This window comes from Anabas testudineus, chromosome 11, assembly GCF_900324465.2.
Source record: "Anabas testudineus chromosome 11, fAnaTes1.2, whole genome shotgun sequence".
NCBI classification, from domain to species: domain Eukaryota; kingdom Metazoa; phylum Chordata; class Actinopteri; order Anabantiformes; family Anabantidae; genus Anabas; species Anabas testudineus.
This window is the reverse complement of record NC_046620.1, coordinates 3,185,047-3,201,735: the sequence shown is the minus strand read 5'-3', so window position 1 is coordinate 3,201,735 and position 16,689 is coordinate 3,185,047. Positions and strand designations below refer to the sequence as shown.

General features: G+C 40.5%; 1 protein-coding gene across 5 annotated transcripts in view; it reads left to right on the top strand.

The window, feature by feature from the left end:
* The first annotated feature begins 225 nt into the window (after nt 1–225).
* LOC113154022 overlaps nt 226–16,689 on the top strand; it is a 40,816-nt gene continuing 24,352 nt past the window's right edge. For all 5 annotated transcript variants that reach the window (XM_026348003.1, XM_026348008.1, XM_026348007.1 and 2 more), the window contains exon 1: nt 226–390. In XM_026348003.1, coding sequence (XP_026203788.1) covers nt 363–390 — 28 coding nt within the window. In that variant the 5' untranslated portion in view covers nt 226–362. The remainder of the gene's footprint in view (nt 391–16,689) is intronic.

The following is a 16,689-nucleotide window of genomic DNA, read 5'->3' as shown; positions in this document are numbered from 1 at the left end:
TAAACTGAAAACATCTACCTGTAGCAGCTTCACTCGTACCTGCCAGAATGTGCGCGACCATGGAGCCAGAAAGGTGGAGAGACATCGACCATGACTGGAGGAAAGAGAAGTGTGTGGTCCGATGGTACCAGAGAGAGAGAGAGAGAGAGAGAGAGAGAGAGAGGAAGCGACGCGGATGACACGCACACACACACCCTCTCTGTTTCTCACAGACGGAGGAGAGGAGGACAGTGAAGAAGAGACAGAGGAAAAAGAGGAGGAGAAGAAGAGGAGGAGAGGGGAAAACGCAGAGAGAAGGAGAAATGCCCGCTGAACGGATGGATTTTATTTTCCCCGAGCTGTTCGAGCCTCTGTAAGACAACATGGGCTGCATCGGATCCCGGACGATCAGTAAGAACACAGCGCTTTATATTTGTGCCATGTGGAGGATGGATGGATGAATGGAGAGAATGAAAAGACACAGGGAAGCGTTTGGGGCATTTTGCAGTGCAGAGATGTAAAGAAGGGCACAAGAGGAGAGATGAGATGATAAGACAGCAGATGAGGCTCCGGTGAACACTTTAAATCCATCCTGCAGGGAGCTGCAGCGCTTCACCGGCGCGTTTCTGCTCTCATCGATCACACAACGAGTCCATGTCGGAGGAGGTTGCGTGTGCACAGTTTACTACAGGGGTTACTACAGCATCTCCGAGTGGGTTTAGTGAGTGGATGGGTGTGTTGGAGGGGAAAGGCGGGACAGACAGGCAGCAGGAGGGATGAGGCTGGAAGAAGATGCGGGCTGACGTTTTCGTCTCCACATGGATGAGTGTGTGTGTGTGTGTGTGTGTGAGAGAGAGAGAGAGAGACCTCCGTCTTGCCATAAAACTAAGGTCATTGCATGCTGGGTGTCTGAGAAACCCCCCTCCCCTTCCTTCCCCTCCTCTTCTCTCTCTCTACCGTGCGTCATGCAGCGACGTAATAAATTGAAGACGCAAGCAAAGCACACCGGGTGGCACACGCACGCTGTACGCGCACGGACTTCTGAACAGAAAGCTCGAAGCATGACTCGTGCAGGATGAGTCACAACCGGGCCGGTAAACACAGGTGTGAGTGTGAACAGGCTGCACATGTGGGTCAGTTCTGCACAGTCAGTGGTGCTGGAGGCTCCACGGCCATTCTACACTACACCTGTGAGGTCCGAGTGCACCAAACCTGCCCTCTAACCATCAAATCAGAACTGAAACTACACTGATTCACTGCAAAGATGAATTATTATGGTGCAGTAAGTGGTGGAGAGACAGTTACATCACTAAAAACACTGAACCAGTTTCAGGGTCAACACTGTTTGACAACCACAGACAGTTTGTTACTGACGTTTCGCCTTCAGGTGACTGAAACAAGGGCGAATGAAGAGGGAATTGAATCCAGTAATGTGGTCCAGGCCACCAGGAGCAGGTCCCATCGTGGACCTGCTCTGTTCATTACTTACTGCACAGGTTTCTGTAATTCTTAGTATTTTCTAATGTGCGGTGGCTGAATATAGTGCATTAATCTTAGGCACCTGTGATTTGATCCGGGTTCACTCTTATTCTTACAACCAAGTGTCCCTGAGTGAGACACTGAATCTCGTTCTTCTGGTGCTAAGGCTGGCGGCTTGTTGCCTTCAGCGTGTATGAATTAGAGAGAAGTTGGACAAAAGCACTCCACAGGACGACAAACAGAGCTCTGAGTGTGCAAACAAACGTTATCTACAGCTTTGAATGTTGTAAAGGGACAGATCTTAAAATGATAATTCACTTTATAGAAGTCATGACCAGCCTTGATTTTAGGTTTAGTGCAGCAACACTGTTATCTGGAAGTTGAGTCGTAGCAACTGTTGCCGAACAATGTTGATTCTGTAGACACTGTCCGGAGTTCATATGTAAAAACAGCTATGGGGTAAATAAAATGACATTTGCAGATTGTATGCAGCTATTCGCCGGAGTCAGTCACCGTCACATTGGAAACATCCATACTGTTTCCACAAATATGACTCAAAACCGTTTTACACTCTGCTGAAAATTAGAAAATTACACCACTACCTGCAGAATCATCAGAGTTTGAATTTAAAAAAGAGCACAATTCAAATCTCTGTTTAAACCTTTAATTCATCCTAACACCAGGTTTTCTTTGGAGAAACAAACATCAGAACAAAATGTCCTCTCAAGGTCTAAGACTGATTCTCACAAAGATACGAACACAACAGCTTTACATTTTCTACAGACGCCTCTCCACCACAGACACTAAACCCAAGAGATACACCTCAAACTGCTCTGCTGTCTGTTCCAGGAAAGCGTGGTCACTCCTCTGTGTATGTTTGTTAATTGAAGCATGCAGCCGGTGTGTCCTGCCTTCACATAATGTGTGTGTGCAGACACGCACATTAGGAAACGAGTGGACGATCACTGAAGACCTCTGTCTTTCAAACACCTCATCAAAGCCTCATCAGCTCTTTTATGGAAGCTGGTGGAGATTTAAATAAATAAAGGGAGGGAAAATTTGACCTTTGAATGTCATTGAACTTGGCAGATGGACGTTGAGGGACTGTGGGGGAGGGACAGAGGTGGTGGATGGTGAGGAGCGATAAGGAAGACGAGACTGTGGAGGCGTTTTTTGAGAGCTTGTGGTGTCAAGAGGCAAAAAAAGCCCCATTTTTGGATTTCATAAGTGGGTGTGTTCCCCTTTGTGTTTAGCTTTCTGCTCCCATCTTATCTGCTCTGGCTGTCTCTCCCTCCTTCTCTCTCCGTTATTTGCTGTGTCAGAAATAGATCAAAGCATATTACGCTAGCTATGTGCCCGGCACGTTATCTCACTCCGGTTGATATTCTCATTTTTGGAAACGTGAGCTAAAGGTCGAATGAGCGTGTGGCAATAAATTGACAGTGCAGGATTATTTGGTTTGCTTCTGCAGTAGTAAATGACATTGCCAATACTCATGGCATTCTTCATGTGCAGGAATTACTGGACATGCATTTCCAGTTCACTTAAGAAAATAGCAGCCACCTTCAGTGAGGACATAAAGTCGAGTGTCACCTATAAAAACAACAAATCAAGGGTAGAAGACATCACAATTCACCATATCTGTTACAGTTGATCTTTGGGTAATGCATGGTTTGAAAACTACATCACTAAGGACTTAGCATGGTGAATAAAAACATTAACCAGCTGTTAATGAGGAAATGTAAGTGACCTTGATCAGGGACACAGTGGCAGCATTGTTGGGATGAGTGTGTTGAAGAACTGGAGGAAAACAAACGAAAGACTTACTCCAGCACACACACATGCAAAAATGTCCAATCTTTTGTACCAGTTCAAGCTAACTGCTAAAAGACTAAAACAGTGTCCCTTCTTAGGACTTATCATCTGGATGATTTCCTGTCATTATATATAAACATTCAGGTGGAGCTAACTGCAGCCTAGTTCATAACGTGTCTTTCTCTGAGAGTAGCTTCAGCTTTATGGGAAGCATCATGTAGAAAATGTACCTCCTTTTTACACATGCCCACAATATTCATTCATCTACTAAACTTCCTTAGAGATGTAGTAGTAACTGTCGTCTTCCAACACATGATAAAAACAATTCCTTGCGAGCTTTTACTTGTCTAATTTTAAAAATATACACAGAAGATTTAAGAATTTGTACCTGTTGAACTTTGGCTAATATCTAAGTGGTTTGAAGCAAAACTGCCTGGCAAATATATGTGTGCTGTAATTGTAGTGGAATGAGAGTGTTTAATTTCACTGCATGGTATCGACTTGACTTTTTTATTGGGCAAATGTTCGGCACGAGGTACCTGGTACGTTTTTGGTACCAAGTAATCTGAGGCGATACAAGATGACGTAGGAAGTATTACTACCACAGCCAAAGTCGCCTCATCAGAACAAAGTTTGTGTCCCTGCTGTGACAAAAAGTCACATATTGAAAAACAAGAATGGCGTTCCTCCATTGTCACTGTATGTTTCACCGCAGTTCCCGCCGGTTTACTAAGGCATCGCTATGACAACCAGCGGCTGGAAATATGGAGCCACAATAATAAAAATAATAATAAACATATCTGCTCCAATGGACCTGGGTCAGAGTGAACCTTCAGAGTTAAAATAAGAGGGTAATAATTAGACCAGTGTTTGCATGTAATCATCAATCATCAGCTATTCATACTGTGGATTACAGCAAATATATATTGTCGACGCCACGGAGCAAAATGTCGCACAAAGGTTTTTTCTCCACACTCAAATTGACACAGAGCTTCAGATCGGATACTTGATAAAAGCCAAGAAGGCTTTACTGTGAGTTTTGTGAGTGATTCTGCTCATTATGTGCAAGAATAGTGGCTTATATCCAAAAACAAGCGAGCAGAACCAGGATGAAGGAGAAAATACTGGCATTATGTGAAAATAATAATGAGACAAACAAATCACACAAAAACAATCATAATAGATCTATAATGAGGCAGAAAGAGAAAGAGCTCCCTGGGAGACAAAATGCAAAAGGTGCCGTCATCTTCAGTTAATGAAACTAAAGAGAAAAGTGTTTTAGAGCCTCTTAGACTAAAAGCACCAACGTGCCCCTAAAAATCAGACTGAAGGGTTGAACCAAAGTGTTGCAGGGATCAAGAGACAAACTGTCTTTGAAAACTGTGATGTACCGTGTGACAGAGCTCGTTAAATCGGTCAGGCTGGTAGGACGACCCCCTATCCTTCCAACTTAATGCTTGCAGAATATTTCCTGCTGCGAGGAACATCTATTCTTATATTAGGTCTGAGAGAGAGTGGCTGCTGCTAAAAATAGATCCGGGGTAAAAGAGGGAGGTCAATGAGAAAATGAGGGAGGGAAAATGTTCAAGTAAATATGGGTCGATAGCTCTCGTTCTCTGTTTTTTTTTCACCCTGGACTTTGTGCAACTCTGGTGATCTGTGGTAAATAATACAATACATTTCAGTTACTGTGTATCATCTTATACTCCTTCCACTCCCTCAGTGATTCTGCAGTATCATCGTGGTTTGGTCTTTCACTGCTGTATTGTTTCCCTCTGCGGTGCGCTTCCTGCGGAGAGCAGTTTTAACCAAAGCATCACCACCTGCCGCTGCAGCCAATTATCCTCCAGTAACAATAGAGCTCATGTTTAGCGGTCATCACTCAGACAGCAGGACAGTCAGGCCAACATCTCCACGCTTCCCACTCCAGGCGATGACGTCTGTGGTTGACAAGCACTTGTTCAAAACAGCAACTGGCAGCAATCACATCTGTGTGTTTGATGTGCTGAAAGCCTGCAGGTCTTCACTGTAGGCTTTTCATATCCTACGCATGAAACAATCACAGCAGATATAAAAACCGCTTCACCTTCAAAATCCAGACTGTGCTGTGCAGATGTTCTATGGACTTTAAATCTGGGTTTTGACTTCTCCTGAAGCCACAGCATTGTCTTTGCTGTATACTAAGACAAACAGTTCTCTCAGTCTCCCTGCCTCTACTGCATGCTGCTGCCACCACCATGCGTCATGACCAGGATGAAATCAGCAGGTGATGAGCAGTACTTGCTGTTCAGTAGACAAAGTGCTTGGTGTTCTGCCCAAAGAGTTTAATTTTAAGCCATTAGACCAGAGAGTCCCATAAAAAACTGCAAACATTTAGTCATTTGGCAGCAGATTTTATCCAAAAGCAGCTGCCCAACTGGCTGTGGCTGCCATCTAACCACACCACCATAAAAGCCTGATTGATGGAGTGTTACTGAGACGGTTGTTCTTCTGAGAGGTTCTCCCACCTCTGCAGAGAACTCTGTTAGATTGACCTTTGGGTTCTTGGTCACCTTCCTGACCAAAATCCTTCTTGCTGGGTTACTCAGTTTGGCAAACCTCCTCAATTTCACATTCATTGAGGCCACTATGCTCCTGGGAATGCCTTAGACATGAATTTTAATCATCGTCTTGATTTATTAGTCACCACCAAATGTTGCTGTGCAGGTCTACAGAGAAGACCTTCATGGCGTAGTTTTTGTCCTCATGTGAGGTGTGAATCATGAAACTTTATCTATATACGAATGTTTGTGCCTTTCTAAAATCAGTAATACCCAATGAAAGATCAAAGTCGAATTAACAGATATATGAAAAACAGCCTAGCGTATGCAGTACGACCTCACTCAAGGTCTGCTTGCTAACCTTTTATTTAGCTTTTAACAGCATCTTGTGATGCAGCTGAACCATCTCCATGACAACAGATCAAACTCCACCCACAGGGGTCGACACGAGATGCTGATGGGTATAATTTCCGGTTCTTGTGTCAGTCATATTCTGGTGATGGCTGACGCTTCGTCTTGTAATATATTTTAGCTGCGAAAGTCAGTATTCAGACACAGAGATGCTCTGCAGAAGGCGGTGATGCTGTTCTTGGTGCTATTTCCATTGAAAGTAAAGCAAAAGCAGACTGATTGGCTTCCCCTCTCTCCCACCAGATAAAAATAAACATCCTGGAGGAGATTCTTCTTTTTGTCCACCCACCTTTGATTCCATCTAGCATCTGCAATCATCAGGGACAGTTTCACTCCAGCAGATCTCCATCCAAATCTGACCATGCTGACGATAGGCACAGAAGCATGGAGGTTGTTTGAGGCTGCATGTCTGCATCACTGCTGCTGCTCTCTTGTCTACAGCAATTGTATTGACGTTGTGAAGCGCACCTGCAGTTCCACACTGCAAAACAGGATATCAGATATTGGTCATGATCACATAAAGACAGGGTTTCATTCAACACAAAAACATTGTTTTGTCTTTTTAAAAACACATCATCTAATAAAACACACTGTAAAAAAATACAAGGTCGTACAGTGAAGCACAGTGGGAAGGGTTGCACTCGCTGAGGGTCTAATAGCAGGTGTTGCTTTCATTTAATGTTTCACAGTCAGGATACAGTGAATCTCTGTCATCTAGGGCATTAAGTCAAATGGAGGTTTCTGTTCTTTGGTACTACTGTTCATAGTTTATTTATATGTAGACACATTTATAAGAATCTGTTATGTAATATGTTCACTAATAATAGTTTAGCATTTGAACTGCATTAAAATTAATAATTGATTTCTATTTAATCTGCTCGAACCTACTAATTTCACAATAACTGGTTGAAATAACAACTGCATCATTTGCATGACATTTCAGTGTCTCACAACTCACTGTTTTGGTTTTATACTCTGTAATTCTACTGTTTCAGTTCACTCTTACTGCAACATTAACCATAACGTTACTGTAGCTACTAGCTGGTTAACACAGTTTTGCATTTAGCAGTAGAAGAGATGTCGTTTTCTAATGAGATTGAGTAGATTTTTGCAGCTCACAGTTTTTTCTTTACAGTTTACTTGTTGCACGACCACCTTGCAAAGCTTAATTTACTTACAGCAAAAACAAATCAATACGTCTAAAGCTCAAGTTGAAAGAACTGGAATGAATCTGTAACAGTCACTAAAATATAGAAAAAACTGAAAGCACCTCTTTCAGTTCTCTGTAATGTTTATGAATAATGTTGGACCTGTAATACGAAGATATTATTTAATCCAAAAATGAGTGTCTTTATGTCTTCCTCCTTTTTGGCAGGAGTGCGTGACAGTGCCCAGAAGTGTCAGACTTGCCAACCCTGGCAAGACTCAACACACACAGTAACACTCGCACAAACTCGATCAGTGTGCACGTTGCCAGCTGGCTAACAGCTAACGTCTGTACAGTCAGTAGTTCGGCTGTTTGTACTTCCGTCCTTACAAGTTATATAAAGTTTGTGAAGAAGAGGGGGAAGACGCCTTTCTATCCTAATGATTAGATAAATATAAGGAGCTGAATGAGTTACTGTTAGTTGATAAATAAGTGATTTATTTAGATGATTCGATATTTTCACATTTTTAAGTAAAAGAGATCTGAGGACTTTAGTCCCCTCAGAGTGGAAAATCATGAATATTTTGTTCACGTTTCAACCATAAAGCACTTAATTAACAGATTTCGCTTCAGCACGGTCATTATACAGCATGGATGGCTCAATCAGCTCATGAGGTTAGTTGTACTTTACATGCTCATATTGCTGAATGGTTCATTAGACAAAAAGATCCAATGAAGCGTAAATATGCACACTATCATTTTGTTGTTCCACACCTTGTACAGATTTTCTGTCATCTATGCTAAAGAATCTATACATTATACAGATGTTTGTGCTATCAGAGATGTAATCTGATCGGCGAGCGTGTAGTGCAATACGTGCTTTGGCTTCTATGCTTCAGTTGGCAGGAAACAGCACAACAGTGAGACTCCACTGACTAAGAGTAGAGGACAGACTCACCGTTTGGCAGAAAGTGGCTCGATTTTCACACAAATAAACACAGGTTGGATAAAGCAAGTCACATGTGATGCGACACTTGGCCTATGCGGTCATCTGTGAATGCAACAGGATCGGACTCTTGCTGGTTTTATTTTTAGCCAAATCAATTCAGGTCAGTAATGGAAAAAGAAGGTGATGCCTCCTTCAGCCTCGTCTTTTTCCGAGCATCTCATTTCCAGTTTTCACTTCTAAATTTGCATCACAATGGGTCTGTGAACACATCCCTGCTCCAGGTCCTCAACATGAAAGAAACTTCTATACCAGACGGATTTCAGATGTTATAAGCAACTTGGAAAGTGGCTAAAAGCTCAACCAGACAATTTCCCTATTTCCATAGGACACTGAGAAGTAAATTCCTTATAGTTAAAGTCAGTAAATGGCACACAAGTCATGTTTTCAGTCTCTAATGATCTGCTGAATTCTGCTCTGAGCTCTGAACTGCTTGATCCCTAAAGGCTCTTTACAGTTTCAATTTCTTCCTTAAACAATGCTGAGCAAATAACACATATTCAGATTCAGACACTAAACAGTAAAATGCTGTGCTGCTCACATTTTAAAGAGGGCTCACTTTTGGCCCTTTTGCAGACTTCAGCAGCTAAAACCATCCTCACACATTTCTTAATTAATTCATTTCCTTAACCCACTTAACTCTCACCAAGGTCACAGGGGGGTTGGAGTCTGTCCCAGCATACGCAGTCCTTTAATAAAAATGTTTATCAAGACAAGCACTAAAGCTTATCTGTTGGCTCACAACAGGCTGTGATAGCACAGAGAGTCTAGTTTAGTCATGGTGCCTGGTCCCATTTAAAATAAAGTGCAGAATTGGCATCAATAGCATCACAAGATTTATACATTTAAGATTTGACCTTTTCTCTTTTCCAAACATTGAGATTTAATAAAATCCGTCTCCATCTACAGATTTTTTTGTAGATATCACACGTGTGAATGACCCAGGATTCACTGACTTTTTGATAGTGGGTTTTGTTCTATAGTTCTCCAAATGTCAACTGACTCCATGGAAAGACCAACAATGAGTCTGAATCCTGATTCTCTATGCTGTATGAGGCACATACAGTAGCCTTGAGCTGACCACTAGATTTCATTGTATAGGCTGTAAAAACACCTCACATATTTGTGGATGCTTGTTTTATAGTGCACGTGTTGAAAATGTCCATATGTTCATACCAGATTGTTGTATGGACAGACATGAATCAAAGCAAAACCATGAGTTGCAACCAATTAGGGTAGATTTAATTGAATACAGTTACGCCCTATAGCCTTTAACTAGCTGCTGCATTGTTGCAAGACACAAAAGAATCAGTTCAGACATATTCCGATGGTCTTCTACTAAACTGGCAGCTTTAGGGTAACACGATACATTAAAATAGTCATAACTCAGAGACTGAGAATCTGGAATTTGCACCATTCATAATATTTTCTAAGCTGTAATATTCTCTGTCAATTTTAGATATTGTGTAAGACCTAGGTCAACTATTTACTCTCTCTATCAGGTGTTTGAGGTATCACCTTACGTAGGAAAGCCCTGGCCCCTCCCCAGCTCCTAAATATTGACTGTGTTCTCTTTGCTGACAGACCGATTGATGGATTCTCTGTGTACTAAGTGGTGTGTTTAGACAAACACACACTCACACATCACACTTCTGGATGGATTGTGTGATCTTGCTACCTAGTCAAAGAGTGACAGAGACACAGAGTGAGGCAGCTGGTCAATAATGTGATTGACAGGTGGTCATGAGCATCGATAATCTGAAGGGCAGAGAGACAGATCTTAAAAAATCATCATCATAAAAAAATTAAAAAAAAACTGTGGACAGCCCAAACCACATTGTGTTGAATGGCGTAATCAATTTGAGTCCTTCCACCAGATTTGAATCTGGTTACAGATCTGGTTTATCTCTAAAGATCATTACTGACGACTCTGGGAAATGTGAAGAACATTTTTGAGGAGCTGGTTTTGTGCATAGGAGCATTGTCTTGTTCAAACCGCTGCATATGTGCCTCCTACCCCTCCTAACTCAGGAGCCATTGTTTTAAAGGAACCCCAGAAACTGCTCGGTGATCAGTGTAAACTCTGAGCTTTGGCTGAAATGGAAAATGAATTCAAGTGTTTGTTACTCAGCTGAGAATCTCATACTGAATATTAACAGCTTCATCATGGCCGTGACCTTAACTGACCTGGAATTAATACACACTATTAGAATGAGTCTCTAACTGAAAAACAAAGCAGCTGTGTAGCTGCCATAATAGAGCTGTACACTTTGTTCTTGGCCATTTGTGTGATGTTAAAGCTTCAAGGGAGCTGTTACTATCCAGTATTTACTCATATACCAACATCCTATATTCTCTAATATGGACGGAAATATGGCAACAACACCCTGTAAAGGTAAAATATGGAAAAAACAAACGGTTTATTTGCATTTTGGGAAGATTTAAGGTGCACACGCACCAGAACACTGCAGATCAGATCACTGTGAAAGAGGATTTTACAACTCTACATTGTTTTTAAAGCAGAAATATCTTTTTCTTCTGTCCTAAAACAGAAGTCTAGCTGCAGTGAAAATGATGATATCAAGATTTCATGTTTTTGTTTGTAGTCTGTAGCAAAATAATGTCTGAGGTGTCGTTTGCGTAGCAGCTATCATGGAAAATAACTTTGCCATTGTTGAACCTACGTGTTTCTTCTTCACAGCATGTTGCTCATCACTAGACAAACTACAGGCTGTTGTGATAATTCTACTGATGGTTAATATAAAAATATCAGGTTTTATAAGCTAAAATTTAAAAAAGTACAGCTAACGTAAGTATTCTATTCTATTCAGACAGTTACACTTTAGTGCTCAAAGGTCTGTAGCGTTATTGTTAACACAGTATCTCAGGCGCCTGGATGGAATTTCATCACATCTGGCACAACTGTCTATTCAGACTCAAGGATGAAGTCCGAATATGAGTCTGGACAGACATGCAACTTTAGTGGTTTGCAAAGGTTTAGAACCACAAGGCGGTTAATATAGTTTTTTATCCAAGTATGATATGTTTAATAAAACTTATAACATCACTTTCATGCACTGGACATGCACATTGATGAAGGGGAGAGAGAGAAAGAACAAAGTGTTGTTCTTTGGACTATAAAGGACATCCAGTACCAAACAGAAACCTCCAGTAACTCGGGGGAATTTGGGGTGACCCAAGACTTTTTATAAAATGCAACGCGCACACGCGCAGTCAAACAGAGGAATGGACGGATGGCTGGATAAAGGTATTACCCCGACAAGCCATAGTGAATAGGACTCCCTCAGTGTTTGGTGTTGGTTCAGAGCGTCGGAGGTGAGTCAGACTCCACACTTCACTTCAGATCACTGTCACAGCCCGTGTGTCACCTCACACACACACAGAAACACACACCCAGTGCCCAGAGCGATGGCAGCAGACAGGCGAGGGTCTGCCAGAGAGAGCTGTCAGGACCTATTGTTGCAGCGTCCCACAATGCCAGCCTTCCTTAGACACTCACTGCTTGTGTGTGTGTGTGTGTGTGTCAGTATACATGTACAGATGCGTGTCTGTGTGTAGCATGTTGTGGATGATGGCTTGTTTGTGGCAGCTTCCTCTTTTCCGCCCGGCTGATCACCTTTAAGAGTCCCCTACCTTTTCTCATCTCTGCCTTCTCTCTTCTTTCAACTCTCCTCTTCTTCTATTTAATCCTTCCTGGGATTTTGACCTTAAAGCTTCCTCATTCTGCCTCTTTCACCCACTTATTCTCTTTCTGTTTTCATTTTTCCAGAGCAATACCTTTCTATTTCTTCCATAAACTCTTTAACTCCCTCTCCCACGCCTTCCCTCATCATTACAGTTCTGGTTGTTTCACTTCTCTCTCCCTTTTCCTCTCCCATCTACATCCCTGTGGTGCAGTAATGCAGCTTTATGAGTCCTTATGGGGCAGTTAAAGCAACGCAGTACTTTAAATGTTACACATTTTCTTAAACTTTTATCTTCTCTTAAATCACATGCTAAGTTAAAGCTGTACTTGGTATCTTGCAGTCTGATATATGTTAAATTAAAATAAGGAAGTTCTCCAAAATACACTCGCTGACCAATTAAAAAAATAAAAACAAAACAAAATCAATTAGTTCATTAATCCTTTGCAGAAAATCTGTGAAGAAAAGCTGTTGTATTCATTTCATGCTCAGTAAGAAGAGAATGACCTGTCTTTGTGGACCAAAACGTACATTACATTAGTAGAGGTACTCTGAGTTTTGTGTTCACCCATCCATCCACCTAATTGTCCTGTTTGCAGACTTTGTGCCTCTACGCTGTTTCCACAGATAACCGCACATTAAATTTTTAAAAGTTATTAACATGAACAATAATGTAACCACTAATGGTCTTTCTGAAGGCATTTGCATTAATAAATTACAGAAGCTTAGTGTGTGGTTTTCAGTTTCATCGTGTAGGTTATTAGCACTAGCACCTATAGTTTAGTGTGCATTCATGCACCATCTATTTGTGTGTACCATTGGAAAGCTCTGTTACTTTCAAACATTTTTGTTGATATTAATGAAAAATGAAATAATAACACATATGAGAAAGACATACAGTATTAATGCTGATTCATGATTAGTCTATTTTTTCTGTGGACAAAATCTTATGGGTCTCAATAGCAGATTATTATGGAGTAGAATAAGATACAGTTCATCTCTGCTACTCTTTATTTTAATCCTGATTAATGTATTTCTATGTGAATCTATTTTATGGTGTAGGTTGGAGACAGCATAAATAAATCAACCTGAAAATCTACCTCACTTTACAAAGTAAACCTGGGTTGGAAAGTAAAAACATAACAACTTCAGTATGTTGCCAAAACTAACAGACGACTTTAGTTTAAAAACAAATCTTGGCTAACACACTGCAGGACATTTGGCAGGCAGCACGTCTCTGTCATACTTTGATGCCTCAGATTCATTTTCCTGAGACCTTCTGCTTTCTTGCCAAACAGATTAGACGGAGCAGCACCAGTGTATACAGAACACTGATGATGGTCTTGTAATCTTCAGATTGCAGAAGAATAGCCTGAGGTACAAAATGCAGCAGAGGTTTTCTAGGGACAGCAAAGAAAATAAAAAGCAAGCAGCTGTTTTGTTTGTTGGGAAACACCACAGTGGAAACAGAACCTGCCTGTTTTCATTCACGTAGTCTATGAAGTGAAGTTTAGTTGCATTCAGAAACTAACTTTTTGACGTGTTTCTGTGGTTTGTTTTGAGATGAAATGTTGTATTTGAATTGTTTCTTCTCACAAAATCTGATTCTATTGCTTTGATTCATTATTGTGTTATATTACTGTGCAAATTAATGAACAATTATAACTCCAACTCCAACAGTGTTTTCTTAATTAGAATAGAATTTAATACTAGTATTATTACCAGTAAACTGTTTGGGATCATAATATGTTTCTTAACATGATCACAAATGACATGTAAGAAGGCTTTAATATGTGATGGTCCTTTGTTTTTGTTCAACTGCTCCAGACACTTTGGGACGTGCAAAAACAGAAATGACCTTTTCCTCAAAGGTCAGTAGCCTCACACATACTGTATCAAACCTCAACGGCTCTAAACTGTGTGTTTCACAGCTTAACAAGTAAACATAACACTGCGGCTTCAGAAAACACTGTTTGATTCATAATCAAATTCTGATTCAGATTAATTATCAAGTACAATTCATGAAATAATAGCATATTTTATATTTTATATAAGTGTTGTGTTAGCAGAACTAATCACATTATTACACGCATGCATCCAACTGATATTTTACATTTCCAGTTTGACTGAACACCGGACATGTTCATCCATTTGCCAGTTAGTATGTTTAATGTGCATACATGAATGCACATGGGCCAATTTCTAAACAGATGTGGACGGATTTATTGGTAACCCTTGGAAAACATAAGATGTAAATAACTGGATGACAACTTCCAAGGAGATTGAAGTTGAAATCTAAGTTCAAACTACAACAGTCTGATCAAAGTGGGCTCTATAGAGAACTCCACTGCTGAAAGGAGAAAAATAAAAAAGCTAGAATGGAATTCACAAAAATGCAGATTGACAAGTCACAATGCTTTTGGGAGGATGTCTTTTGGACAGATGAGACAAAACTGGAGCATTTTGCAATTTGTCAAATCAGTTCAATGTTCACAGAATAAAAAAAGAAAGGAGGCTGGTTTAGATTTTAGGGGACTGCTTTGCTGCGTCCTGGCACAGAGTACCAGGAATCTGTGCAGGCCACAATGAAATGTCAAGACCATCAAGGTATTGAAGAATGTAACGTACTACCCAGTACCAAAAAGCTGGCTCGGTTGTAAAATATGTTTGAAGTTAATAACCACAGCTAAAACCCAAGCAATGAATTACAAAACTAACAAACTTCAAACTATTCTGAGGTGGCTCTCTTTAACACATGATCTAAACTCTAAACAGGCACAACATATTGTCTATCCCATTTTCATTCGTCCAATTTCTAAAAAAATCTAATTTTATTAAATCAAAAAACAAAGTCTAATTTAAGTTATTACAGAGAAAATCTCTTCTCTTTTTTATGTGAAGGGAAACCAACAGGTTTGTCCACGTCTGGAAGTGAACACCGCGATAGAATCAGCTACAAAAATGTCAAAAAGAGAGTTTCATAGACAGAAAACCTCTTAATTAGCATGAATATGACTATCATAGGTTACTGATGAAATCCTAATGATGTACAAAAGTCATCCAGAGTTAGAGTCTAAATTGTCACTGGGTTGTCTGACACTGAGTGACAGTAATGACTATCTAGCAGAGTGCATTTCCTCCAGGTACTGCTGGGAACGGTGGGTAAACGTCAATCAAATAGCAACAGAGCGATTTCTGAAGCTGTTAGCTTTCACACTTTTTCTTTTTTGTCCAAAGATCTGTAGTTATTTTACAGAAAGCCTCTTTGGGGCATTATTTTGGTGGATTATTTCATAGATTTATCATAATCAAAATATTCTTCTTGCACTACTGTTTCGTTTCCATTTCCTTTTAGTGTTAAACATGCAAACATCAGAGAAATGAGGTTTGGGATCTTGATTTTATCACCATTCTACCAAATTAATTTCAATGTTTAAGATTATAATTGTAGATTTTATTGGCTACATTTTGGGATTATTCAATATCTTAAATGTAATATTTTATGCCTCACACAGATCATTATGTCGGAATTGTGTTTTATATCCAGCTTCAGTCCTACCTACGTTTACCCTTGTTCTCTTTCTTTTCACTATATTTTTCTTTTCGCAGCCTTTGCTGTTCTCTCCTAGAAATACTCTCTGCACTGTGGTTTTGGGAGTCCATCAATCAATCTCTTGGTCTCGTTCTTCTGTTCCTTTTTCAATATTTTTCCAGCTCTGGTTTTATGAGACCCTTCAGCTTCCCTCTGTGTGTCTCTCTCAGCCTCTACTTCCTCCCCCGTGGCTCCAGCTGGGAGCTCCATCAACTCCAGGGGTCTCTGGTGTGTGCATGTGTATTTGTGTGCAAGTTAGTATGTGCCTCCATGCGTGTGGGTGTGTTGTGTGGAGTAAATGGCCTCCAGGATCCCCTAAGTCGCATCTCAAATGTACTCACGGGGAGTAGAGTCATGACTAAGACTGCATGCCTTTCATTAACAGAGAAAGAGAGAGAGGAAGAAGATGTCTAACAAAGTTGAATAACTCAGCTGCAGTCACTCATCTGATACAAAGGCTGCCCTTCACCCAAAGTACTGGGTCAAGTCTGAAAAATGTGTTATGAAACATCTGCATTGTGTGTGTTTGTGTGAGTAAATGTGCCAGTGTTCAGGAACCACCAGTGCTTCATGAATTTGATTTAGTTTCCATTATTGAAAATAATTTCAAACTGCTTGAAAAGAAATTCCACCTCCTCCTCCGCCTGGTGCTCTTACACCATTATATAGTCTATAATTTTAAGTTCAGTTCAGTAGTAGTATGTGTTTTCTTTTCCTATTGTAATGACCTTGTGTTTCTGCAACACGGTAGTGCTGTCTCTGTTATTCTGTCTTTTAAGTTCCTGTCTACACAGTGCATTATGTAGATTAACATCTGCTCCTCTCTTTGTGCTTATATTTTGTCTGTTTCATAACAGAATGCACAACATGAAGTACCAAAACAGTTGGAAGAAAATGACAGGTCGTATTCCAGAGACCTATTTAGAAAATCTGCACATGGAAATCTGTGCTTTAGCAGGAATAGTTATTTTACCCAATTTTTTAACAACATAAACTTCAGCACTTTGGTGAAGAAT